Genomic DNA, 26,554 nt, shown 5'->3' with positions numbered 1-26,554 from the left:
GTGGAAGACTCTTACAAGGGGTAAGGCCAGAGAGATAGGAGTTGGCAGTGATGAGTGTCTGCCATCTAAGTTAAAATGATCATATATGGCGAAGAAATAATTTGGCTGGCCCAAGAGACTTATTTCGGATGAATGTGAGTGAAACTCCAGAGAAAGATTAGCCTTGCACAAGTCTCTTCGCTCTGTAAAGCCCACAGCAGGATGAGGAGTGGTATGTACAACCAAAAGATTCCAGCTCAGTTAAACTCTCTGTGGTCCTACTGGGCGATGAAACCCGGGGTGGCTCTTGACAAGCACACAGATGCTGCCTACACAGGGAGATGGTGCAACTGCAAGAGAAGCTGCGGAAGAAGCAGCCCTTAGGAGACGCGGCATGCCTTGACACAGCTTTTCTGTGACCAGGGACTGAAAGCTAAAGATTTTATTTTATTTGCTCTTCACTTCAGCGCATAACATACTCTTTTTTATTTTGTTTTTTAACGAGGCCCCCAGCTTCATCCTGGATCCCTCCTCCTAGCGCCAGTCTGTACTCGAATGAGTATGCTAAATCCCGACACAGGCATGCATCTTGCAGAATACGTAGCGTTGGTGTTACATAAAGGCCCTATTGAGTTTTTTGAGTTGTATTGAGTTGTTCTTCCTTTCTCCACTCTACCTTGTTAGTGTGGCTCTATGGATGTGGGGTTTGTTGCTTTCGACCAGCTGTAGAGTGTCACCGAGCATACTCACCACATTTCTACTCATGCTCTCCCCCAGTGCTGGACTCCTAGCCGGTCCCCAGTTCCCACTCCCATAGTTAGGGAAAAGGGGGAGACGAATAGAACAGTTAACCTTCCAGCAACATGCCCTTCATTTTGAGACCATAGTCATGGCTCTACCTCCTCTCGTCCTTCTTACCTTCACTGGGTAGAGGACAATATCCACTCATCGGGATAGTGACTCATTCCTGCATCATGAGAACATGCAAAGTCTCACTTCCTGTAGAGCAGCTGCTCATTTGATTACTCCAAACTCTCTTGGAGAAGCAGAGGAATACATTTGCTTATTAGATTTTTTTTTTTTTTAAAGGCACATGGCTAATTCCCAAGTCTGATTTTGCCTGAAGGCTGTCAAAGTGTGTCTGTGTGTGGCTGGCAGGGTGGGGGAACCCAAAACTAAAACTTAAATGCCATTTAATGTACTTTGACTTTAAATACATGCCCTCCAAAGGCCAAGGACAGAGAAAGGAGAAGTGGACACAAATCAAGGAACCACGGAAGCCAAAATTAGTACTGTCCTCAAGGACCAAGTGCCAAGCTGTACGGACAGACACATGGTCTTCGGCAGAAGCAAAGCTAGAGAAAGACTCTCGCTGACAGAGAGAAAAGAAAGCCCATGACTTGCAGAATCAGTTTTTATTTCTGAGTCATACAGAGAGGCTATATATATATGTATATATATATATAATTTTTTAATATGGTGTTGTTACATATCTTTATATTATGAATCCACTCTATTTAGGGATAAATTATTTATTTATTTACCAAAACAGACTCTAATAGATACTTTATTCTGAGCAATCTGATACATGGTAGAAAAACTTTCAAATATAGAAAATATTAGTTTGTGCACATCTAAATGTGTCTAAGGGAGCAGACTACAGAGGCATTGTGATTAGAGGAGGCATAAACGTGATGCTGTAACCAAATACTGAAAATGACAGCTTAGTAACACGAAAGCTTAGAGTAGTGACTTCTCACACATGTTGGAGCCTGTCTCAGGAGGTGACCCCACAAAACATTGTATGGCTTCAGTGAGGAACTTCAGGATTTTCCCCCACCCCTGGCAATTGCCCTGACACCCTCTTTCTCTCCTCAATGGTAGCTTCTGAGTAGATTTATGTTCTTTGTGAATCAAGAACTTACGCAGACAGCAGTTGCCCCCTTGGGATTTGCCCCAAAGCCCTCGGTTCCCTGACCTACAAACCTATAGGAAAAGTGCAAAACCATCCCCAGAAGTCAGCACCAAAGCAAGAATGCTCAGAATGCAAGAGCTAGCTAGCTACTGATGTGAGTGTTTACCTCTGTCTACCTATCTGCCTAGGGATTCATTGTTCAGGATTCTTCTAGAATTCTACTTACTTGGACAGAATCTACAGAGTGGCTTTTCTCTAGCACGTGCACTTAATGCATCTTTTTAAGAGACTAAAATGGCAGATGCCTATCGGAATGGCGGTGTGGCCCACGGAACAACCCAAACAAAATCAGTGACTGGAAGAGAAGTTCACGATTTCCATGTAGGAAGATGAAGCTTCCAAGAGAAGACCACCTGAGTGGTTCTCCGTGAACAGGCTAAGACAAGCTCAAGCGAAATGTGAACGGTGGGACCACTGCCATGTCTGGTTGACTACAAGAAGACTCCCCTGTGAGGAGCTCTGTGTCCTCAGGATTGCACCAACTAAACACAACCCTGCCTTCTTCATGCCTTTCTGTGGTTAGGGGTGCTGCTTCATTCATTCTCCAAAATGGGACACAGCTGAGCAAAAGGGAGCATTGTCAGTAACCGTGCTAGGCCAACGGCGGTCTTGGGGTGAACGTTGCAAATGTTAGGTCACTGGTCTTATGTCAACACTGAGCTCCAGGAGAGGCATAATGTGGGCTTCCAAGGGTGGAGCTGGGCACAGACAGAGCATATGTTCGAGGGCTTTTCTATTGGACAAGACAGAGGTCAAAAGGGAGGAAACCCAAAAGAACACAGTTCCACAAGAGGCTTGGCTGAAAGGGACACAGAGGGGAACTCGGCTAAGTATGGCTTGTGGAGGAAGGAGCGCTGACCTGTGTGTATGCGCACACATCTGGAAGGTGGGTGGGAGGCAGACATGAAGCGAATGGTGTCAGCCACATCCCATCACCTGTACAAAGAGGTCTACCTCAAGGCATTTGAAAATGCAGGATGCCCAGGACTCAAGGGCCGTGGACGTCTCTCCTGGATGTAGCCACCCCCGCAGCCCATGCGGGAATCCTGGTCTAACACTTTAGTAAGGAAATAGTTCCGGCTTTGTGGGCCTCCTAGTCTGCTGTCTCTGCGGCTGCTAGATGGAAAAGTAGCCCCAGAGAGTTTGGGCACCAATTCGTGTGGCCGTGTTTCCATGGATACGGAAATCTGAGTAATTTTCATGTGTCCATAAAATATTAAAAAAATGTTTTTCGACCCCAATGAGAAAGCCATTCTTAATGGGAAGGCCATGTGGAAACAGGTAGTGTGCTCCATTTACCCAGGCCTTTGCCAGCCCCTCTGCTAGAGGCCCGCGGGTCTGAAAACACGTTGGTATTTTAAAGGGCGCGTGAAGACTCCGCAGAGGAACTTTGCAAATGAGAGGCCACACTCCTATTTCATGTTAAACCTCCGATCAGATGAAAGTGACTGAAAGCAGACTGCTTTTTGTAACGCCCGTGAGAGAGAACTTGAGATAAATGAAGGTTCCGAAACAATGAATTTCTGAGCAGACCGCCGGACACTCGAGTCCTCGGCATGCGCAACGGAACATTTTGGACCAAGCTGACAGAGTGAAACACAGAGAACGAGCAAAAAACGCCACCATCCCTCCTCAAGCTTCTCAGCGTCGAGGTCTTCAACGTTCGTAGGAGAAATGATGATTTTTGAGAAGGCCAATTCACAGAAAACACGACGCCTGATTTGATAACTAAAATAAACCTGATGTGAATTAGAAAATCTGGGTCCCTTTGAGACGTTACAGACAATTCACGGGGCAAGACCCAAGGGGGTACACTCAGCTGACGGTGACTTCACACCTGAATCTGGTTACAGCTGTGTTCAGCGAGCCGAGGGTTTTAAAAGCGGAGTTCCACGGGGGACAACTTGCCTGGGGAGTGCCGAGCCCCAGGTATTTTAAACCTAAAATGATCACCAAGGAGAAATCCAGCTAATCTCCGGAAACGAACTCGCTCATGATTAAGAGCGGACAGAAGGTATCTGATCTGTCAAGACCAGTCTAAGAGGAGATACAGCGCACCAAGGGTTGACAGGATATTGGAACGGAAGGTCCTATTGTCTTGCTAAGGTTCAACTGAAATCTTTGAGGCACGTAACTGGCAAAATAGGAAAATACACACAATTTCATAAAATACGTGAAGAGTAAACAAATTCCCTTACTGTTTTTTCCCCTTAGAAATTTAGAATGGCACCAGGTAGTGCAAAGTGGAAAGAAGCAGCATTCGCCCCACGTCCTCCGGGTGGATGGGCTGTTGCAGAATCGTAAAGCAGGAGAGAATCCTCTTCTTCCAAGCACGGCCAACTAGGGCTTTCCTTTTAGCTTCAGGTCAATACTTGGGGGGGGGGGGAAGGAAGAAGACAAAGAGAAACTCAATATAAAACATTTAGGGATGATTTGGAGTGGCAGGTGTTTGCTTTTTTTTTTTTTCCCCCCTCAAAGGACTTACTGAAAATAAATCATGCAAGTTTTTTATGCCAGAAGAACCTGGTAAGTCACAACCTCCCCCCACAACCCCCGTTGTCAAGGCTTTCTCTAAAATGTGGAATCTGTTTATTTTTTTTTAACAAAGCTGTTTCTGGAAGCATTTTACGCCTCTTGAAATGATCTAGGGAGGCAACAGACACGTGTGAGGGCTCGTTTCTGAAGTAGACTAGGGAACATTATTGCATTCGGGGAATAAAGGGATCTACCTAGTTCTCTTGTGGGGCAAATCTGCCATCTGCCTGAAATAAATATCTGATAAGTGCTGCACTGCACGAAAGGGGTCAACAATGAAACAAACAAAAAAACAACAAAAAATAAAACAAAAAACAACCCCCCCCCAAAAAAAACACCAAATAAAAATCAAACTACAATGCTTTCTAGAGGCAAAGAATTTGTTTCAAAGGGGTTAGCCTACTTGATCGAGATGGATTCTTATAACCGAAGATAAGGTTGTTTTTAAGAAAGTCTTGTGAGTTCCCAATTATCTAGAAAATAGCTTGAAGACCTCCTGGGGCCACTCTCTGCTGCCTATTAGTGAGCCTAACTTCCTGGCACCTACCAGAGAAGCAAGTTCCGGCCAGGATGCTCCAAAGAAGAATTTCAGCCATGAACACAGAAAAACACCCTTTGAAAGTGGTGATATGGGAAAGATCTGTGGATTTCGCGGGAACCTGACTTCCTGGCCCTTCTGTCTGCACACGGCACAGTCTCCTGTGTTTTGCTGGTGGGATCTGTAGCAGCTGACGGGTTCCTTCGTGCAGCTTTGCAGTAAAGCCACTGGTAGCCCCGGCTGTCTGCCCGTTTCGTTTACAGGAGTGCAAAATGGCTTTCCTTTGAAATGCCCTCAATGCTCCCACTTATTAGAGTGGGGCCTTGGCCGAGTTTCCTATCTTGCCTAAATGTCTATGTCTGTATCTGTAAGAGAGAGTACTCCTACCGCTCTCAAGCCTTGCTAAGGATTCAGTCTCAAGTGTTTTCAATTGCGAGGAGGAGTAGGGACTTCAGTTGCAGCAGAATACTAGCGGTAGTAGCTCAGGGTATTTTGGAAAGGGGCCCTGATAAAAATCCAAGAACAAACAGAACACTTACACCAGGATGCCCGTTCTGAAATACCTCGTTTTCCACTTTTTTAAAGATTATATTTTTAAGTAATCTCCACATCTATTGTGGGGCTTGAACTCATGATCTCAAAATCGAGGGTCACATGCTTCACTAACTGAGTCAGCCAGGCGCCCCCACGCTGACTTTCTGGTAAACCTTCTTGGGTTCTAGAAATGTATCCCTTCAACTCTTGGTAAACAAAAAACTGAAACACAAAAACCTATTTACGCAGTTTATGGAAGAAGCCAGAGATAGTAAAAAATGGACGATTTTTGAGTAAACACAGGAAACCACATGATGATTAATTTTTGAGACATCAGTTGTCCTGTGAGACCCATGAAGGTACCAGCAATCCTCCTAATTGAAGCTTCTCCAAGCAGTACCACATCCCCCGGATCAGATACACTTTTTATTTATGTAAAAATACCTTAAAAGCATACACAAGTTTTAGGACACAGACAAATAAAATCCAAACTTGAAAGGGGAGGAGACAAGCACCTGGAGATACTTTTGAAAACAGAAGTCTTTGGGGGAAAAATTTACCTTGAATCAGAATTACAATACAAAAGGAATATTCCTCCCTTGTGAGCAGGGGGCTGAGATTTCTATAAGCAACTTTCCAGGGAGACATAGAAACTACAGGCCGTTTTGGCTCCTCAGATGTGTCAAACGAGGTTCCTCAACAACGTATCTGACAATATTGTTAAATGCTCAACACAGACTCTTGTGTTTTCTGCAGGCAGATGGGGTATAGGCGTAACTTCGCCAACTTTCTCTAAACGGAGAAGAGAGGGCCGCATTTCATTCGAATCTTGGCTTGACTGAGCGGCTTGAAACAGCCTTTACAGGTCGTCCGTTCCGTATATTCGCTATAGAAGGGGTAAAATGCTTCCACGCAGGAGCCAAAGGTAAATGAAGCCCCTTATTCTTATACTAACGAAAGCCAGAAATCCAGGGCTAGAAGTGAGCGTAAGAACTTCTTGGCCACTCTTGCCCCCCAGCCTGGATCTTCCCCTTTGCGCTGGGATCAGGTGCCCTGGAAGGGCTTGGGAAAGACCAGGCTGCAGACAACGGAAGCGAGGTGGAGTCTGTTCTAAGCAGTGGGAAGTAAGGTTACCCTTTGCAGCATCTCCTCCCTCCCCCGTGCCCAGCCCTGCCATGAACCCCAGCAGAAGGCAGTGCTTTGCCCTCCCCGCAACCCCATGAGCCCTACATACAACCAAGGAGCCGAACACACAGGACAGGCGGAGTGGGTAAGCCCGCAGATGCCACAGCCTGGGCCGGTGAGCGACAAGCCCTCTGCGCGGGCCTAGGACTGCAGGCCTAGGACTCTGCTCTAGGGGGCGCTGTTTTACGGCGGGAGAGGAAATTTGTGGACGAATGAAGGTGGCCAAAGGGACTGTTTGCGCGTTGCAGAACTTGGGTGGGGCAGTTTGCTTGAAGCAACTGTTGCCTTCATCTCAAAGGGGTGGGACAGGTGAAACCTTCAGAAAAATAGCTGTGAGATTTCCAAAGGTCCCCTTATGGGGGCCCTTACTCTTTTGTGGGGACCTTCTCTCTGGGCTTTTGGTCCATAAACTGCCCTGTCAGGTGGTCGCAGCCCCTGCAGAGGGGCTGCCCTATGATTTTCCATCCTTGCTTCGGACCGTGAGGGAAAGGAGGTCCAAAGAGAACACAACACAGGAGCGGACATGTTTAAGTCCCATCTTTGCCCCTTCTGAATTCCCGGGTAGGACTGCGTTCAATTCTCCACAACTCAGATGGGATCAGCAGCCCTGGGCCGGAGGGCCAGGTTCCCTGGGAGGAGCACGCTTCAATCCCTGAAACTGACAAGTCTGTTCCCTTAGGCAACTGAGTTTGTCCTTCTCCAGTCTAACCGAAGTTAGATCAGAGGCTGCACAGCCATTCCAGAAGGATGACCACCTCTCTCAGATTTCAAAACCCCTGGCTCTCGAACTGCAGATGCCAATTCCCAGCTCTGGGACATTTTTACAACTGTAAAACGTGGGACAGGTGGGACAGGTCCGATCATCTCTCTAGGCCACTCTTTCCACAGCTGTAAAATGTACCTCCTAGGCTTATCTTGAGGCTAAAAGTCAGGTGACCTGCCTGAGGCTTTTCACACAGACCCGGGCTAGGGGTCAGCACTCACTACGTTGTTTGATTTCCATTTCTCCCAGGATGAGGCCCCCTGGACTAGCTCATTCCTAAAGCTCCATCTAGACTCCACTGTCTCCTGGAATTTTCCAAACAAGGACCTCTTCTCCCCCTCCACCACAATAGGAAGTTCAAAAGGAAGGGCCAACTTTCACTAATTAAAATAGATGATGTAATTCGGAAAGCTGGGTTGCATTCCTTCTGCCCAAATGCTCTCACATCTGGCTCTAATATTCCTTTTCTGCTCATTTTTGGATTAGAAAATGGAATGCCAACTAGATTTAAGCTGTCTTTGAGGAATGTAATAGTGATCACAAAAGAGACGGTGTGAAGCTGGCACACTTCTCTTATAAGGTTCTGATGTGAGAAGTAGAGAACCTGAGAGCCGAACATCTGAACCGAGTTTACCCAATCCTTGGTGTATTTTTGTTTTCTTTCAGAGCCCAGCCATACAAGGCTACCAGTCACCACACAGATGTTATGGATGGTGAATTCTTACTCCTTCTCCATGGAAGACATTTCTGGATCATTGTAAAGGCAGCTAGTTCTGAGTGCAAGGAGAAAAACAAAACAGGGAGCAGGTAAACATTTTCTGCACTGTTACCACTTTGAAAGCACACCAGACACCAGCATATTAAACTGTTTGATGTTGTCTCATTGCTAATGTGGAACAAAGCTGCACCTGATTCTTTTACCATTGGTTTTGAAACGTAGTAACAGCCCATGATTTAGAAGCATAAAAGGAAGATTGAAATTCCAAACTGCTCCAGTGGTCTCTTTTGGTCTTGTTACTTTTTCCAGACTTTTCAATCTGTCTTATTCAGAGAGCATGCTATTGCAAATTTTTATTTGGAACCCAAATAACATACTTTATACACAAAGGACAGTCCCTCTCAAGCAGCCTAATTTTATTTGCACTCGAAAAGTTAATTTTCACTTTGCACAAGAATGAGGATTTTCCTAGATACTAGAAGAAAAAATGCCAGTCTCAGCTTTCCCTGTTACAGAGAAATAATAGGACACTTACTACTATACTGCCGAGCTATGTTTAGGTAATAGGAGGGAATCCTAAGATTAACCTAAACTGGATGTGTCCAGAAAGAAAAATGTAACTATATGAAATAATGAAATGAGTTTTCTTATGATGTATGAAAATGTTTGTGCTTTTGGTGTAATATTAGCAGCTTCTGATCTTCCGTATTGGTGGGATTCCTCTGTAAGCAAATTTCACCATGTGTTTTATATTACTTTCTGATCAGTACATTTCAACTTTTACTTTGACCCCTCTGGTCATATTGGATTGGCAAACAAACTATTTAAAGAGATTTTTGTGATCTTTTTCTTTTTAAAAAACATTTTACTTATTTATTTGAGAAATAGAGAGAGGGAAAGAGAGAAAGCGAGAGCATGAGAGTAGGGGAAGGAGCAGAAGGGGAAGCTGGGGGAGGAGGAGAAAACTTCAAGCAGATCCATGCTCACCACGGAGCCAGACCTGGGGCTTGATCTTAGGACCCTGAGATCACGACCTGAGCCAAAACCAAGAGTCAGATGCTCAATCGACTGAGTCACCCAGGAGCCCCTCTACGCTCTTTTTAAATGAAAGAGTTCCTTTTCTAATGTGGATTCTTTCATTAGATAATACATCTGTCTGAACATAAGAGGGTCAGTTCCTCACATCAGGCATTTAGTTGAGATCGTGGAAGGCCATCTCCCTGGGAAGGACAGACCGCCTCCCTCCCCACCCCCAACCCTTCTCCCTGGTGGTCAGGTATTTTTATGGACGTTATTTGGTAACTTGAGTGAACAAGGACAGTGAGGCAAGAGTTGAGAGTTGGCTAGAAATCCTAGCAAATGGAATCAAGAAAAGGCATTCTTCTGAATCTAGCTTTTCTGCGTTTTTTTTTTCCTCTTTTAACTTTGCATACTCCTTCCAATGAAAACAGCAATTTACAATCCATTTAATACTGTCGCTCAACGGCGGCTGATGGATTCTTTACCAGTTTCAGAATAAGCATGGCTCTCTATACACAACTAGTCTTCCCCACGTATTTTCCTTCCTGTACAGATGTCAAGTTTTAAGGAAAGCATAACTCAGCGTGAAGAAATCACCTTCTGAAAGTCAGCTAAGAGTTGGTGTGTGAGTACATGGGGAAAAGGTGAACGTTTGAAAATAAAGCAAAACAGCAGAAAGAGAGGTTTCGTTCCCTGACAAGGAAGCTGTTTGCCTTTGGTTAGAACCAGCCTGAAGCTTTTAAGTAGAGGTCACATGGAAGGACAGGGTGTGTCTTAATAGAAAGAACCTAACCACAGGTCGCAGTGATCATGTTTTCTGAATCCCCAAATCATCCTACAGAGTCTGTCCAAGGGCGTGGGAGCCACTTCAGAGGCCGAAAGGTAGTTAAGGAGCTGTAGTTGGTAGGCCGAAATGGTTAGGTTTCCAGGCATTGCAGTCCTCTGCGGGGCCAACAGAGGAAAGTTCTTTCCCCTTCCATTTTCTTTCTTTTTTTTTTTTTTAAAGATTTTATTTATTTATTTGACAGAGAGAAATTACAAGTACACTGAGAGGCAGGCAGAGAGAGAGAGAAGGAAGCAGGCTCCCTGCTGAGCAGAGAGCCCGATGCGGGACTCGATCCCAGGACCCTGAGATCATGACCTGAGCCGAAGGCAGCGGCTTAACCCACTGAGCCACCCAGGCGCCCCTCCCCTTCCATTTTCAAGTGGGCAAATGTATTTCAAGTCCTCACGCATGTAATGTCACCATCAAAAGAAGGAGGATCAGCTAGAGGGGGGTTCGGTCAGGCAGCTTACCCACGGAACCCCTAGCAAGAGCAAAGCCTCCCAAGAGGTGCAGATTCTCGGAGCGTGGTGCTCAGCCGGGCAGCCTTGGTGTCCCAGGAATGGGTCCGAATTACAGACTCTCGGGCCTGCCAACTCAGGAGCTCTGAGCCGAACGCGGGGACACCGTGTCAGAGCAAGTGCTTCAGGTGATTCTGCTGCGCGGAATCTGAGAACCACTGCTCCGCCGTGATGAACTTAATTTTATGCACGTTCATCAATTTACGCAACGGAAATTTACGGAGCATCTATTATGTACTAGGCATACTTGGTGCTTCTGTCGGGGAGGAGCTCAAGTCATCTCAGGACCAGCGGACACCAAGTGGATGCCTGGGGAGGGAGCGTGAGGGGGTGGGGAAGAGAAGAGACGGAAAGCTCGGGGAGGACGGAAGAGAAAACTACACAATAAACCCAAAATGATAGCAGCAAGGGCAGAAATATGGAGGGAGGGAAAGTCCATTGAAGGAGGCAAGATTTATGGTAATAAGGAAAGAACATAGCAATATGAGTTTATAATGGGCTTGGCTGGAAAATTATTGTTTTTCCTCTCCTCAGTCTTTTTTTTTTTTTTTAAGTATTTATTTATTTGACAGAGGTCACAAGGACACAGAGAGGCAGGCGGAGAGAGAAGGGGAAGCAGGTTCCCTGCTGAGCAGAGAGCCTGATGCAGGGCTTGATCCCAGGACCCTGATATCATGACCTGAGCCGAAGGCAGAGGCTTTAACCCACTGAGCCACCCAGGCGCCCCTATCCTCAATCTTTAGTCTCGAAAACACCTCCTTTAATTTTATAAATAAGTTATCATCCTTAAAAAAAAAAATTGAAAGAGAAACTCCTTGCTCTTTCTGTCTCTGGGGAATCTCCTGACACCATGCAAATTGAGTGCAGATAGATGCTAACAGGGCCTGCTATGCCAACATCTGGGTCCTTTGTTCCTAATTTTCTTTTCTTTTCCAACTTCTGGTTTGAGTCAAAGACTGAGAAGATTCTGTTAGAGTAGAAATTCAAATACTTTTTATTGTTAAGTGTAAGCCGGTGTCCATTATCTTGAAAGAAAACTAAAAGGTAGGAATATTTTAATAGGAAACTACATTAATGCCAATGTTTCTAAGGCAAAAATCTTTAATTGATTAACTAATTAACTAACTTCAGTCTTTTTTTTTTTTTTTTTTTTAAGTGAGCTCTATGCCTAATGCAGGGCTTGAACCCACAGCCCTGAAATGAAGAATAGCATGCTTTTTTGAGTCAGCTAAGTTGCCCTTTTCCTCGAATTTCAACCTGAAAGACCAGCTCTACAGACAAATAATTCTAGAGATTACCTGCACTGAAAATGTGCTGTAGGAAAAAAAAAATCTCAATGAATTGTTCTCAGGAGGAATGGGCATTTATACTCATACAGAAAATAAAATCTTATTTATTCAGAATTTATAGCTGTTTGGATGTTGCCTGGGTTTCTCTTTTTGCAATATCTTTTAAAACGGGAAATAGCTATAGAATTTAACAGTGTAAGCAACATTTTAAATGGAGAAGCTTTAATATAGTAAACATTCCAAATAGTGCTCGTCTACATTTGACATATTGGGTCAGAAAAATTAGTTTTTGAACTTGGAAATAAGAAGAGGAAATTACTGGGTTTTCTTTCAAAGTAATGCTGAGTTGATTTTTTGTCTATGGGCTATTTGGGGGCAGAGGTTAACTTGTACAATTTTTGTCCAACAGAGATGCAAATAATTTCTGTCCAGTGAGGAAAAGACAATCCTTACAGTTTATTTCCCTGCTGGACACTGATGATTTTGTACCTAAACCAGTCATTTTTTTTTTTTTAAAGATTTTATTTATTTATTTGACAGACAGAGATCACAAGTAGGCAGAGAGGAAGCGGGGCGGGAGGGGGGTGGGGTGCGGAGAGAGCAGGCTCCCTGCTGAGCAGAGAGCCCGATGTGGGGCTCCCAGGGCCTTGGGATCATGACCTGAGCTGAAGGCAGAGGCTTTAACCCACTAAGCCACCCAAGTACCCCTAAACCAATAATCTTATCCTAACATTCCTTGATAAATCACCCAATGAAATCTAGTTTCCTAAACGTTCTTTGAGCTGGTTTTAACACTTCACTGGTTTCTTTATTAAATAATTAGTTGAATAAAATCACTGGCATGTATTCATTTCATAGTTGCATTTAAGTTAAGATTTTGCCTTTCTGAAAATTATACTTTAATAATAGTGAGTAATGATTTTTTTCCTATTCATCCAAGTAGCTCAGAAGCATTGTTTTGTTAAGCAATACTTCCAAGTCACTAAATAACGTGCTTAAAAAAATCTCGGAGAGTGGTGAAACTGGTTCTAGAAAAATATTCCAAATTTCAACATGTCATCATTTCTCTCCATTAGTATGAATTAGTGAGCTTTTTGTTGGCCTCAAAATATCTAACAATCATGTGATGTTATGTTATGTGGCAATGTGTTCTTGGGCTGTGGTGCCAAAAATTGCATGTACATTAAAAGAAAAAAAAGAAAGAAAGAAAGAAACCACAGTAACAAAGGCATTCCTTAAGATGACCAAGGTCCCAGGGGAAAATAGATGGTGGTGGGAATACCAGAAATTGTATCTATCGTGGGACAAAGGGAAGATTTCAAGTGCAGCATTATTTTCAGGATGCAGGAATAAAACACCAGGCATGCAGGTCCTCCCAAATCATTCCTGAAATGCAAGCCAACATCACACCAGCTGCTGAACGAAAACCAAGTCTTACTTAGCTGCTTCTGATGCTTCCCTCAGTTCTTCATCCAGTCTGCACGAGCAAAAATTATCGGTGTAGAAAAGAAACAAAAAAGAAGCAAGCACAGCGTGAGAGAGTCACCCGGCAAAGCGGAGCCAAACATAAGTGGAGCATATGTGCTTTTAGAAACCATCCTTTGGAGCACCGAGACGGGCTCCTCCCGTTAGACATGGTGCCATGTCCTCCCCTTCGGTGTTTCTGTGTGTTTACTTTGCAAAGTCCTTCCTAAAAGTTGCAAAGAGGTGAGAAACATGCGGGCTGGATAAAGCCAAAAACATCCACATCAGTCTGTGGGGTAGAGTTAGAGAGAGCTTTAGCAGCCTGGGCCAGGTCAAGGCAGATCGGATTTAGTGGGTTTCGCTTGCAGATCAGGCTGACCTCAACAGCTTTACACACAAGACAAAGACCCAGAATGGTAGACTACAAGGAGCGGATAGAATGACCTCTTGCTCTGGTAGCATGTTGAGGTCACCCACGAGGAGGACACTGGTGCACACACACAGAGGGTCCAGCGTGAACTGTAGCTCGGGAGATTTTACCTCACACTTCTCTTATAAGATCTCTCTTCATCGTACCTTACGAGACAAAAAATGAATGCGTTGAGGAGAACGAGCACACAGATGGAGAAAATGTCAGAGAAAATGGTTTAAAGAACAGTCAACACACGAGAGCAAAAGCCTAACTCCCCTCCATGCCCCCCAGGAATAATCAAATTGCCTTTGGGGAGTAGACTTATTTACATTGGATATAATCGATGATTTAGAATTCGGAATGATGGACAGCCAATCCTCATTATTTGCAGATACTGCGTTTGCGAATTGGACTACTTATGAAATGTTTATCTGTAACCCCAGAATGCACACCGTGGCACCTTTGTGGTCACTTGCTGACTTTCGCTGATGGCAAAATATTTGAGTCCCTTGTTTTGCACATTCCCAGCTGAGATCGAATAAGACAAGGCTCTTGTGCTGTCAATAGGCATTCTACCAGCCCTCTCTTTAGTGCCATGTTTTCCTTGTTTGTGCTTTTTCTTGGTGATTTTGCCACTTAGAACAGCCTCTAAGCATAGTGCTTAGGCTCTGACTGTGTTCCCCAGCACAGGAAGGCTGTGAGGAGCCTTATGGAGAATGTATGTGTGTTACAGAGGCTTTGTTTAGGCAGGAGTTATGGCGCCGTTGGTCGTGAATTCAATGTTAGCGAGTCAACAATGTATATCAGATACGGTGTCTTTAGACAGAAACACAGAGAGAGCAAGGTTGTGCATTAACTGGCTCATGAAAATTCACCAAATGTTTGCAGAAATCTAGCCTCGGATTTCCCCTAGGAACAACGGTTCGGTATTCGCCACTCAGGGTTCTAGAACAGCACTGCCACAAATAACAAGAATTGACTGTAATCCGTGATGAGAAATCGGATTCAGATTGGGCACATTTTTCTCTCATTTTAAGCCCTTTGATGACAGGCTCCAGCCTAGCTGAATACTGGTTTTGGGACTGGCCAAGACCAAACCCCCTGAATGTTACTCAGTAACAGGAAGGGGCCATGGCTCGTATCAATTTGAAAATGGTATAATGTGAAAATGAGACAATGGTGGCCGGGAACAGGAGTGGCAGAACGGACATGCCGAGAACACGGATTGCACAAGACAGGAGAAAACATGGAGGTTCGGGGAGGACACACATGGTTGTCAATTTCTTCCAGACAGAACCCTTCCTCTTGAAGAAACTTCTCCTGAACGGGAACCTTTGAAAAATGATGGGTGGCGATGAATGAAAAGTGCCCTGGACATGTTTAACTTCTCATTTAAATGGTTCCAGATGATCGTCCCTTACAGCAACATCAGTATGATAAATAACATTCTGGACTGCCAACTGAGGCCAGGAGGCTTCCTGAAGGCATTACGTACATTGTCATTCAATCCTTGGGACCTTTCTATGAATCGCTCCCTACTTCCCCATTTTCTGGGTGCTGCAACTGAGACATGGAGTTTCAATAGGTTGCCTGAAGTCTTAGAGACTTCCAGGGACAAGAGGAAAATTCAGATCTAATGCTAAGTCTCCAACACCCATTCCCTTCTCTTTTTCCAGACACGTAACCTCCTGAGCCACCCAGATGCCCCTCCAGTTACTTTTTTTTAAAAGAGTAGGAGCAGCTCTGGAGATGGGGATGCACCTTTCTGAGGCAGCAGGACAGAGCGGTGAGGTAGACTGGGTATGGGAGGCCCATAAGCTGACGAGCATCGAAGCCATGGTTACCATGATAGAAACACTGCTTGATTCGGCTGAGCCAATGGGCAGTTGTGAGCCAAATCACTATCCTGTGTTCACCTCGAATCAGCACAAGGAAAACCAAATGCATTTGTTTCTGAGCTTTGACTTCAGACAGATACATTAAGGGAGGTCGAGGAAACTACTAGAAAAGGGGAAGGGAATTCCGGAGCCAGGCCGACCTATGGTGAGTTCTAGTTCCGTCTCATCCTTGCTCCTACTTACACTTTGCCTAAGTAACGTTTCTTTACTATTCGCTTCCTCGATGTGTAGAAGGGGGTTTACTGTGGAGATTAAGCACATAATATAAACAAGCATATCTATGTCCGGCAGAGCATTGCCACTAAAGGCGAGTCCTTTCCTTCCAATTTCTTTTCCTTTTTTTTTTTTTAGTCAAGGGACTCTTTTTTGGAAGTGCAAATCGGGAGGCCCATTTTGCTATCCATCTTATGGAGGAAGAAGGGGCCAGGGTTGGGGTGGTGGCATCCTTATCTGTTCTCTTTGAGCTCATGGTTAAATTCCTCCTATTTTTAAGCAAAACAAACAAACAAACAAACAAACAAAAAAAACACGAGTGAATCAGACACAGTGGAAGAAAAGCACGATCCACAGAAAACAATGGTTCTTTGCAACAATGAACCAAAAGGAGGGTTCATTTGTCAGTATCCCTATTTTTAAGTCTCAGCTCCAAGTGGTTGGTATTCACTGTTACTTATTATTTTCACAGCATGATTCAGGGACCTTCAGTCTCCATGCTTATTCCCAAGAGGCTGCAGCTACAGTACCCTGTCCTGAAGAAGGGGGTCCTCCCTAACCACGCCACCTACCACTCTGCCTTACCTTTCACCTGAAGGGAACCGTGAAGGAAAAGGATGTAGGGCAAAACAGGAAAACGGTAGCCTCCCCCCCTCCCCTTTTCCCAGGGTCACGTGGGTACGTTCCTTTCTCTAAGGCAATACAGAAACCAAAGCAATGCTCAGACCCAGCGGTGTCTATGAGAGTGGGAGACACAGGTGACAGGTTCACAGATGAATGTTACCTTCACGCCGACCCCCAAATGGTAGCCAAATTCAAGGTGAAGTGAGCAAAAATCAATAACCCCAAGAGAAGACTGTGTGAAAGGATCTCAAAGAACAGAACAGTTCTCTATGGGTTATGAGAAAAAAAAATCTATTTATTGGAACACAATATTTATTTTAAATAGAAGATCATGTCATTTTCCTAGTATTCCAAAAAGTTCTTTCCCAACCTCCCTCTCCAAACATGCAGTATTTCTTACCAATCTTGGAAACCATCCAGACTTACTTGATGATGCTCTCTGGAATATGGATACAATCCATTGGGATCAGCTCACTGAGTTCTGATAAGCTACTGACATATTTAATTTTACTGCTGAATTTTGAACTAAAAAGAGAAAAGAAAAGAAAAAAGATACCATTAGTGGCTACTTCATCCCTCCTAAAGCCTGAAAAATGCAACACCTTGGCCTAGCAGTTACGAAAAAGAAAGACTACATATTTGAGTAGCTACAACATACCAGATACTGTTTTAAGTGGTTTATATTTATTAACTCACTGATTTCTTCTTATAGCCCAATGACGGAGATGCTATACTTTTTCTGTCTTTTTTTTTTTTTTAAGATTTTTAAAATGTATTTATTCGACAGAGAGATCACAAGTGGGCAGAGAGGCAGGTGGAGAGGGGGGGGGGGCAAAGCAGGCTCCCCACCAAGCAGAGAGCCTGATGTGGGGCTTGATCCCAGGATCCTGGGATCATGACCGGAGCTGAAGGCAGAGGCTTTAACGCACTGAGCCACCCAGGTGCCCCTTCTTCTCTGTCTTTTAAAAAGTTGCTCCTAGTGGTCTTTTTAAATTCTTTTTCATTTATTTTAAGTAAACTCTGCTGCACATAGGGCTGAACTTGAACTCACAATCTTGAGATCAAGAGTCACACACTCTACTGAGTCAGCCAGGTGTCCCATTATTTTGTTTTTAAAGATAAGGAAAAGTCTAGACACAGGGAATTAGTTAAATATTTGCTCAAGGTCTCACCTTCAGTAAGTGGCAGAGGCTGGATTCAAACCCGGGCAGTTTGACTGGAGTCTACACTCTTTTTTTTTTTTTTTAAAGATTTTTATTTATTTGACATACAGAGAGAGAAATCACAGGTAGGCAGAGAGGCAGGCAGAGAGAGAGGAAGAAGCAGGCTCCCCGCTGAGCAGAGAGCCCGATGAGGGACTCAATCCCAGGACCTTGAGATCATGACCTGAGCCGAAGGCAGAGGATTAACCACTGAGCCACCCAAGCGCCCCTCATTTTTTTTTTTTTTTTTAAGTTTTTCTTTTAGCTCCAGTTCTTTAACCTACAGTGTTAAATTCATTTCAGGTCCACTATAGATAGAGAGATTCACGCTTCCATACATTACCCGGGGTTCATTGAAAACACCTGCGCTCCTTACTCCCCATCACTGATTTCACCCATCCCCCGCCCAGGGTCTACACTCATAACCACACATCGCATGGCGCCCGGTGGGCTCCTGCCACTCTCCATAGTCATTGGCTTATGGTTTGTTTGGCTTTGTTTGCTTATTTGTTTTTACCAAGCAAAAATTTTGTCATTGGTTCTTTCAGAATTTACCAAGGTTGATCTGTTTTTAAAGTATATGTAAACTCATTTACTTCTTAAGGTTTTAGCTTAAATATTTTTAGTTTTTTTCTTCTTTTAAGTTTTAGCTGGAGAGTTCATGCCAGATGTTCCAGTGTTCAAAAACATGTTCTGTAGCTGAATCTGAATTACAAACAGCTCTCATCTAAACATTATGTTAGAAGTGTGTACATGTACAGAAAACAACATGAAATACCGCTGACACTGATCTAGGAATTTGCCTCTGGGAAGGGAGGGAGGAACAGGAACTGGTTGTTGTTGAAGGAAAAACTTGATCTTATCCTTAATAATTGGATTTTTAAAAAAGATTTTATTTATTTATTTGAGACAGAAAGAGAGTGAGAGAGAGCATGAGAGGGGAAAAGTTCAGAGGGAGAAGCAGACTCCCCGTGGAGCTGGGAGTCCAATATGGGACTCAATCCCGAGATTTGGGGATCATGTCCTGAGCTGAAGGCAGTCACTTAACCAACTGAGCCATCCAGGCAGCCCTGATTGGGTGCTTTATAAGAAGAAGGCATTTGTGTACTATTGCAAACTAATTTTTAAAATGGATCATTCCACTCGAAAGGGAACTTGACCAAGCCCTGAACTTTCGTGAAGAGTTCCCTACAAAAAGACCTCCCCCAGTCTACTGACCATGCTGAGCCGTCTGCCCCTCCCTCTCCATTCAACGACTGTGCATTCTAGAAGGAAGCAACTGCAGGGTCATTTCTCTGTTTCTCTTTCCCATGTACTTGCAGCTTGACCCTGGGCCACTGGCTGTGACTTGTGAATAACTTTGTCTCTGCACAGTCACCTGTAGGCTAAGTCGTGGGTGAACACACACCACCAGTGATAAGCTTGCTGTGTGAGGCCTCTTCCTTCCTCTGGACGTTCTGAGCTAAACTCAGGTTCTGATAAAAGATGGTGTGGGGGGTAGGGGGAGCCTCCAGCTCCAGGGTAATGTTCACTAGAATGTACAGCTCTCCAAACACACCATATTGTCTCCTTGGTGTGTCTGTTCCTGTCTGTTCTACCTGGATTCAGCTAATCAGTCCTGTGGTTCTACCTGGGGTCAGCTAATCAGTCGTGTCGGTTCCACCTGGGGTCAGCTAGCCAGTCCACTCGGTTCTTCAAAGCTCACCCTGATGGCTCATTCTTCTGGAACGCCTCTCTTGATGCGGACTCTCATCTACTCTCCCATCACCCCAGACTCACCTGCGCTGAGTTACACGCCCATCCTGCTTCAGTGGTACCCTGCACTGTAACTGCTCCCCGGTCTGCCTATGCCAACTGCTAGGCCCTGAGCTTCCTGAGGACAGCAACAGAGCTAATGAATCTCTCAATCTCCACTCCACATTTAAAAAAAATGAATTTCCCATCTACCTCTATTATAGGGAAAGACCTAGAATACATCTTAGTGACCTCTTTTTTCAGGTCTAAGAATTGGCTATGCTGATACAGACAGACTCGCAGGGGGATCCTCAAGGAGGGTCTCACAGGATGAGACTGTAGGATACAATGTTGTTTTTTTTTTTTAATTTTATATTATTTATTTGAGCAAGAGGCAGAGTGAGAGAGCATGAGAGGGGAGGTCAGAGGGAGAAGCAGACTCCCCATGGAGCTGGGAGCCCGATGTGGGACTCGAACCTAGGACTCCAGGATCATGACCTGAGCCGAAGGCAGTCGCCTAACCAGCTGAGCCACCCAGGCGCCCCCCCCTGTAGGGTACAATGTTTAAGTGCTTGCAATGTGTTTTCTTTGCAGGGAGGCGGACAATTGGGTTCAAAGCCCGAGTCTTTATTACATTAGACCTGGGGTTGGCAAACTACAGCCCATGGGCCAAAGCCAGCTTGCTGACTGTTTTTTTTACAGTTCTCCGGCTACGAACAGTTTTTACATTTTTAAAAAATATTTGAAAAAGTATCAAAATAAGACTACCTTATGGCATGTAAAAACTTTTAAGAAATTCAATTTCAGTGTTCCTGTATCATGGTGGCCTGGAAGACAGCCACACTTCCTTATCTACACGCTGCCCGTGACTGCTTTTGACTGAGCATAGGAGCTGAGCAGCCGTGACTGAGACCAGATGGCTCACACAACCTAAAATGGGTACCATCCGATCCCTCACACAACGGGTTGGCTTGCTCTTGCTGTAGACAATTTACCTGACCTTCCTAAACCTCAGGGAGGTTTCCTATATAAGGGAAACAGCAAACAGGCCCTGCTTAGAGGACAGTTGCTGTAAGTAAATGAAATAATGCCTGCAAATACTTGATAAATGTAAGCCACTGTTTTCTGTAATTTACCACGATACTATTTGCTGTAATTTTATTATTGTTGCTAGACTTATTATCTTGAAGCTCCCTTCAATAAATAAATAATTCAATAAATTATATTGAAGGGAGCTTCATATATATAAATAATAATTCAAATAATAAATAATTATTTTTGGTATTCTTACAGAAATATTTGGTTATTTATCAAGAAACTTATTTGTTTTATAGCTATAACGCCCAGACTATTACATAGATGTCAGTGAATGAATACAAACACTAATGTTTTCTTTTTTTACCCATTAAACTCAAAAAATTTTTTTTCTATTTTTAAGTAATCTTAACATCCAAGGTGGGACTTGAACTTACGATCCTGAGTTAAGAGTCACATGCTCTACTGACTGAGCCAGCCAGGCTTCCACCATTAAACTTTATTTTTTAATATTTTATTTATTTATTTGATAGAGAGAGATCACAAGTAGGCAGAGAGGCAGGCAGAGAGAGAGGAGGAAACAGGCTCCCCCCTGAGCAAAGAGCCTCATGCAGGGCTCGATCCCAGGACCCTGAGATCATGACCTGAGTCAAAGGCAGAGGCTTACCCCACAGAACCACCCAGGCTCCACCATTAAACTTTTTATAATTCTTCAGTGTACAGTGATTCCTACACCCCTATCAAAGCATTGTCTATTACTAAAATAAATGGTTTTTTGTATGCCTTACATATTTCATATTATTTTTAAAAGCAATTGAACAGAGCTTGCTTTGGCAGCACATATACTAAAAGCAATTGAACACAGTATGGTAAAGAACTAAACTTTGCCAGAGGGAAACTAGGTTGAATGATGCCTCTCAGTTGTTGGCAGTAGGAGACAGAAATGCTGTATCTCAGTAAAATGCCCAGTGAACAAAAGGATGGATCTGGAAGGCACAGGAAATTCTACGTAAAAAATGAAGTTTTTAAACTTTCAGTTGTTTTCTTTTTTTTTTTTTTTCCAGAAGTGATCAGAGTGTTTCTTAGAAATTCATTAGCAACTCTGAAACAGAAAACTTTCAATTTATCTATTCTGCATCCGGATGTTGGGTAAGACTGTATTTTATCCGAAAGCGCTCTAGGGAATACATACTGTCCCTTTCATTTAGCTGTTCCAAGTCTTTTTTTTTTTAAGATTTTTATTTATTTATTTATTTGTCAGAGAGAGAGAGAGTGAACACAAGCAGGCAAAGTGGCAGGCAGAGAGAAGAGGAAGCAAACTCCCTGCTGAGCAAGGAGCCTGATGCGGGGCTCGATCCCAGGACTCCGGGATCATGACCCAAGCCCCAGGCAGCCGCTTAACTGACTGAGCCACCCAGGTGTCCCTAGCTGTTCCAAGTGTTACCACATTATGAGGCTTGTTTTATTTTTCTTTGCTTCCCCAAAACGTAAGGTTATATGGTATCTAATACAACAGAGATGGTAAATAACTATTCACGAACCAAGAATCTGCATAGGAAATCAAAACAAGCTCTCAAAATGGCTGCCCAGCCTCTTTCCCTAAGTTTGCTGGCCTATATGATATTTGTTCAGAAGAAGAAGAATCAGGACAGCCATTGTTTCTGATTCTGTCCTTGGTTTGTCTTTATTTTCCATTATTGTGTGATTCTGCCTTTTCTATCTCTACAAAATACCCTATCACTTTAAAGGTATTGTGTACCCATCTGGAATGTGGCACGGAATTCCCACCACTTCATCTGTGTTATAGCAAGTAATAAAGAGGTAATGTTTTGTAATATTGGTGAAAATTAGTCCTTATAATAAAATAATGCTCATTGTTACTTAAGGTTTCTTGCTAGCTAGTCCAAAATATCTTTCCAGGAAAGCCAGAGGCAAAATATGTCTTCCTAAATCCTACCTCAATTTATGAATTCTCGTTTATAGGACATATTTTAGAAAACTACTAGTAGGACTTCTACTTTTTCTATAACAACAACATACCTTATACATACCTTATAAAAGGTCGTGTCACAGCAAGGATTGTTCTGATGAACCAAGATGGATGAACAATGATGAATGATTTCAAATTCTTCCGCAACCTGTTTTTTTAAAAAAAGTTAAAAGAATTACTCATAACCCATTTCTAGCAGGAGTTAAAACAGAAAGTATATCCCCAAATAAGAATATTATACTACTAGAGAGCTCTAGGTAAGTTACTATTACCTGATGGGAAGGTACAGAATGACCATGCTTAATTAAAAAATACTTTCTGAGATCCCATTTGTAACTTGTATGATGCCAACCTCGTGTTCCCACAGGAATCCACGTAAAAACAGAACGGTCGTATTTCCAGAGTGCTTAAATCTAGAACTATCGTGGTATATTTTTGCTTAACGACGCTTTTCATTTTTGCTAGCATTATCTTTACTATTTTGAAAAGAGCACACTCTTACTAGCAACTTAGCCAGTTTATTGGACTGACGAAACCTTGGTGTCTTCTTCTGTATTATGAAACAACTGACAGTGTATCGTGTGGTTGTCTGGCCTTCGGGTTACCATTTTGACATTCTTGACATTCGGGGATGCTTTTCAACATTCACAATGCTACTTTATAAATGTTTGGATCATTAGATGGAACTTCATTAATATAAGATCACACAAGGAGCCACATTTAAGCAGATGCCACCTTTATCAGAGACACCGTAAATTTGTAGGTTTATGACAATTTTCCTGTATATAACATATTTTGTTCTAGTTGAGCCAGTACCGATGGAAGTAAAGCATCTTGGGGAAAAGGTGCACCAAGGCACCAAACGGACTAGTGGTTAACTTGAATGATCAGCGAATAATGAAACAAGAGTATGACAGTTGCCCAAACCCAAACAGTCCCCAGACACAGAAACGGCATCAAGGTCAAGTGAAACTTGTAGCGAAACTTGAAACTTGTCATGTGAAACTGGTTTACCAGCATAAATCGCATGTCCATGTGGCAAAGAGATGTTCCCTACAAACATCTACAAAAATTTAGAATAGACTTGGTCATCAGGTTTGAGATGACAACATCCAACAAAATCTGGATTTATTTCAGATTTGGGCCATCGAGGGACACTTCTCTTAATATTTTTACACATTTATAATTCACTATCTGCACAATTGAGTATTCCTCAAACTTGATCACATTCTTGGTAGATGACCGGGAATTAGAAATGGGATTAAATACTGGAGCCCACATACCGCCTGTCAATCATCTGGTAGCATTTCTTCATCCAGCCCAGCCCTGGCATCTTCCGTCTTGGGGTTGCTCCGTTCAAGTACACGATCATATAATCCTCAGCTACCATCAGCTCTAAAGTACTTATTACATATCTGATCACAGGAAGGAAGAGGAGTGTTTTCATTTCCCACGTGAAACAGTCATCTTATTTATACTCTAATTATATAACTTTTAAATAATAGGGAATATGACATTGAACAATGGTTGTGCTTATTACCTCTTTACCTTGAAAAGATTGCAGTTTCCTAAGATTATCTCTCTGAGAGTGAGCATTGCTCGTTTATTTGTACGGTTATCTTTTTTTTTTTTTTTAAATGCAGGTACACTCAAAAAATGTGTGGGTTAGAACCTAAATTTCAAAAATATCGACAATGTTATCATATACCAAGGTCCCAAATGAATGACATAAATGAACCTAGGTTTTCATCAGCCTCAACAAGAACATGTTATCAAGGAACAAAAGTAACACTTTACCCAAAGGAAATGTTACAGAATTTTAGAGTGCAGGCAAAACTGTGTTTCGTTTTGTTTTCCATTCTTTCTGCTGACCAAAGAGCTCTTTTAAAGGTTTTAGCCTCTTGAGCAATATTCCTTGACAGAGAGTTCATTGACTTTTCATCAAAGGCTGAGAATATTCTACATCCTCTGTTTCCTCTTCTTAAAGATGCTCTATCTGACATGACATGCCCCAGACATTCACTTCAAGCACTTTGTCAGAAGTATCACTCACAGGAAAAGATTTTCCATGACATAGTGGTAATCCGCCCGACTGCTGTCTGGCAGAAAACAGGCAGCAAACACAATGATGGCATTTAGGCCGTCCCCATAGTAGCCTGGGGGACAAACAGAAAGACATTTGTAACCGGCTGAAAGCTCTTAATAAGGTAAAATTTAACCTAAAGGACAAATCTGGAAGCCTTGACAAGTGTGTGTAAATGGATGTAATGAGTATAATCTTTGAGTATTACATACACTATACTTCCATAGGTATAAACACATAAACTTACTTTTCCTTAAGGCATATGTTATATAGTCTTACATATACAGTGTGAATATATTCGCATATAGTATATCCACTTATTACGGACGATTATGTGTTGCACATTGTCATGAACAGAAAATACAAACACTCAACCTACCAAAGGATGGGAATTTTGACTTACAGATTTCTAATTTATATAATGCTTCTGTCCTTTACTGGCTGAGGGGTTCTGTTTGATTCTCTTCAGCTTTTTTTAGTTTTAGACTCTGGCTAATTTAAAGGGAAAGGTTAGTCACCGAACCACAATATAATCAGAGGCATGTACTCCAGGGACCACAGACTTGTGGGCTGAGAAGGAAAGCACCTTTATTTTGATTTTTGAGGACTGGTTTACTTGCCTGTAGCATCCTGCAGGGACACACAGAAAGTTCTGGCCAGGCCTAAAAATTCAGTGCCCTGTCTTTTTAAAAAGGAGCAAACTCGTAAGAAGGGCCTGGTTAAAGCTGACCTCTCTCTGAGTTTTATGAAACTATACGCTTTGGGGAAAACTTGAGAATTTCTTCCTGATAACATGGACAGGGAGCGGAGGTGGAGGTCTTGCTTTTGATGCTGAGAAGATAAAAGGTAAGTGTGGAACTCCTAAGAGTCATGGAAAATGTAGGGACCTCTCAGGACACTTTATGCACATCTGAAAGCTTTGTCCCATTCTTTATGTGCTGTTTTCCCTCAGAGCTCATCTTTGAAACTCAGGGCAGCTGTTGGTCAAATCCCAAAAGGTAATGCATGGAATCTCACGTCTTTCAGGCTTAAAAATGGAAGCAATGCACCATCTTCATTATTTATTTATTTATTTATTTATTTATTTATTTATTTAAGAGAGAGAGAGAAAGAGAGAGCGCGATTGCATGCGCACCAATTGGGGGAGGGGCAGAGGGAGAGAGAAAATCCTAAGCAGGTGCCACGCTCAGCGCTGAGCCCCGACATGGGGCTTGATCTCACGACCCTGAGATCAAGACCTGAACCCAAGTCAAGAGTCAGCTACTTGACCGACTGAGCCACCCAGGTGCCCCACTGTGTTTTTATTTTTTTAATATCCCTTTTTCAGCGCTTGGCATTTCTGTCCTATAACTCAGTTCTGGATTTCAGGATGATTAAGCAGAGATTGCCTTAGAGCTCTGAGGAGGCGGACAGGACACACCCGCCAGCCTGATCAGAACTCAGTGCGTTTCATTTTTTTTTTTTTTCCAGGACTCTAAATACCCCTCTGGTGATTACACGGCAGTAAACTATTGGCTGGATAGGGGCTTGGATGGGCTTAACTCTTGAAAAGCAGTTTAATAAGCTGTTCTCTACAAAGATAGAGAGCACGACACTACCACAGAAGAGGCGGGGAAGAGTGATACCAACTAAAAATACATCCAATTACGGGTTTGTGTGTGTGACTCATCTGAGGTGGTTGTGCACAGTGTTTACGCTCTATGTCTTAGAAGATGCTACCTAGTAAGTCTACACCTGACGCGTTTTTGCAAACCCGGACTGGGGTCGCTTCCCTATGGATTATCAGACCAAACAACTGCATTTAAGACGATTCATCACCAATGAAATCCACAAAGGGTAAGGTGACTTCGCTCTGCTAAGGCTAATACCACAAAGGGACGCAATTTAGACTCAGCACAATGACAAGGACCGGGTCCATTCAAGGAGATGAGAGACGTAATGAATCCAACTAAAGAATGAATAGAGAAGCATTCTTTCAAAAGCATCTTTGTAGCGGGAGCTGCCTGGCCCCAGGGTGTC

General features: G+C 43.2%; 1 protein-coding gene across 3 annotated transcripts in view; it reads right to left on the bottom strand.

Annotated features, from left to right (window-relative positions):
- Positions 1–1,528: 1,528 nt before the first annotated feature.
- The window catches only part of PRUNE2 (prune homolog 2 with BCH domain), an 80,675-nt gene continuing 55,649 nt past the window's right edge, over positions 1,529–26,554 (bottom strand). For 2 of the 3 annotated variants that reach the window (XM_059411824.1, XM_059411823.1), the window contains 7 exons: positions 24,506–24,608; positions 23,736–23,867; positions 22,514–22,600; positions 16,918–17,016; positions 13,885–13,920; positions 8,235–8,282; positions 1,529–4,325 (listed from right to left, as the gene is read on the bottom strand). In XM_059411824.1, coding sequence (XP_059267807.1) covers positions 4,295–4,325; positions 8,235–8,282; positions 13,885–13,920; positions 16,918–17,016; positions 22,514–22,600; positions 23,736–23,867; positions 24,506–24,608 — 536 coding nt within the window. In that variant the 3' untranslated portion in view covers positions 1,529–4,294. Of the gene's footprint in view, positions 4,326–8,234; positions 8,283–13,318; positions 13,358–13,884; positions 13,921–16,917; positions 17,017–22,513; positions 22,601–23,735; positions 23,868–24,505; positions 24,609–26,554 lie in introns of all 3 variants that reach the window. The other variant, XM_059411822.1, reaches the window with a different exon arrangement.

Source organism: Mustela nigripes, chromosome 9 (genome assembly GCF_022355385.1).
Source record: "Mustela nigripes isolate SB6536 chromosome 9, MUSNIG.SB6536, whole genome shotgun sequence".
NCBI lineage: Eukaryota > Metazoa > Chordata > Mammalia > Carnivora > Mustelidae > Mustela > Mustela nigripes.
The sequence above is the reverse complement of the archived record's forward strand: the minus strand, read 5'-3'. Positions and strand labels throughout refer to the sequence as shown.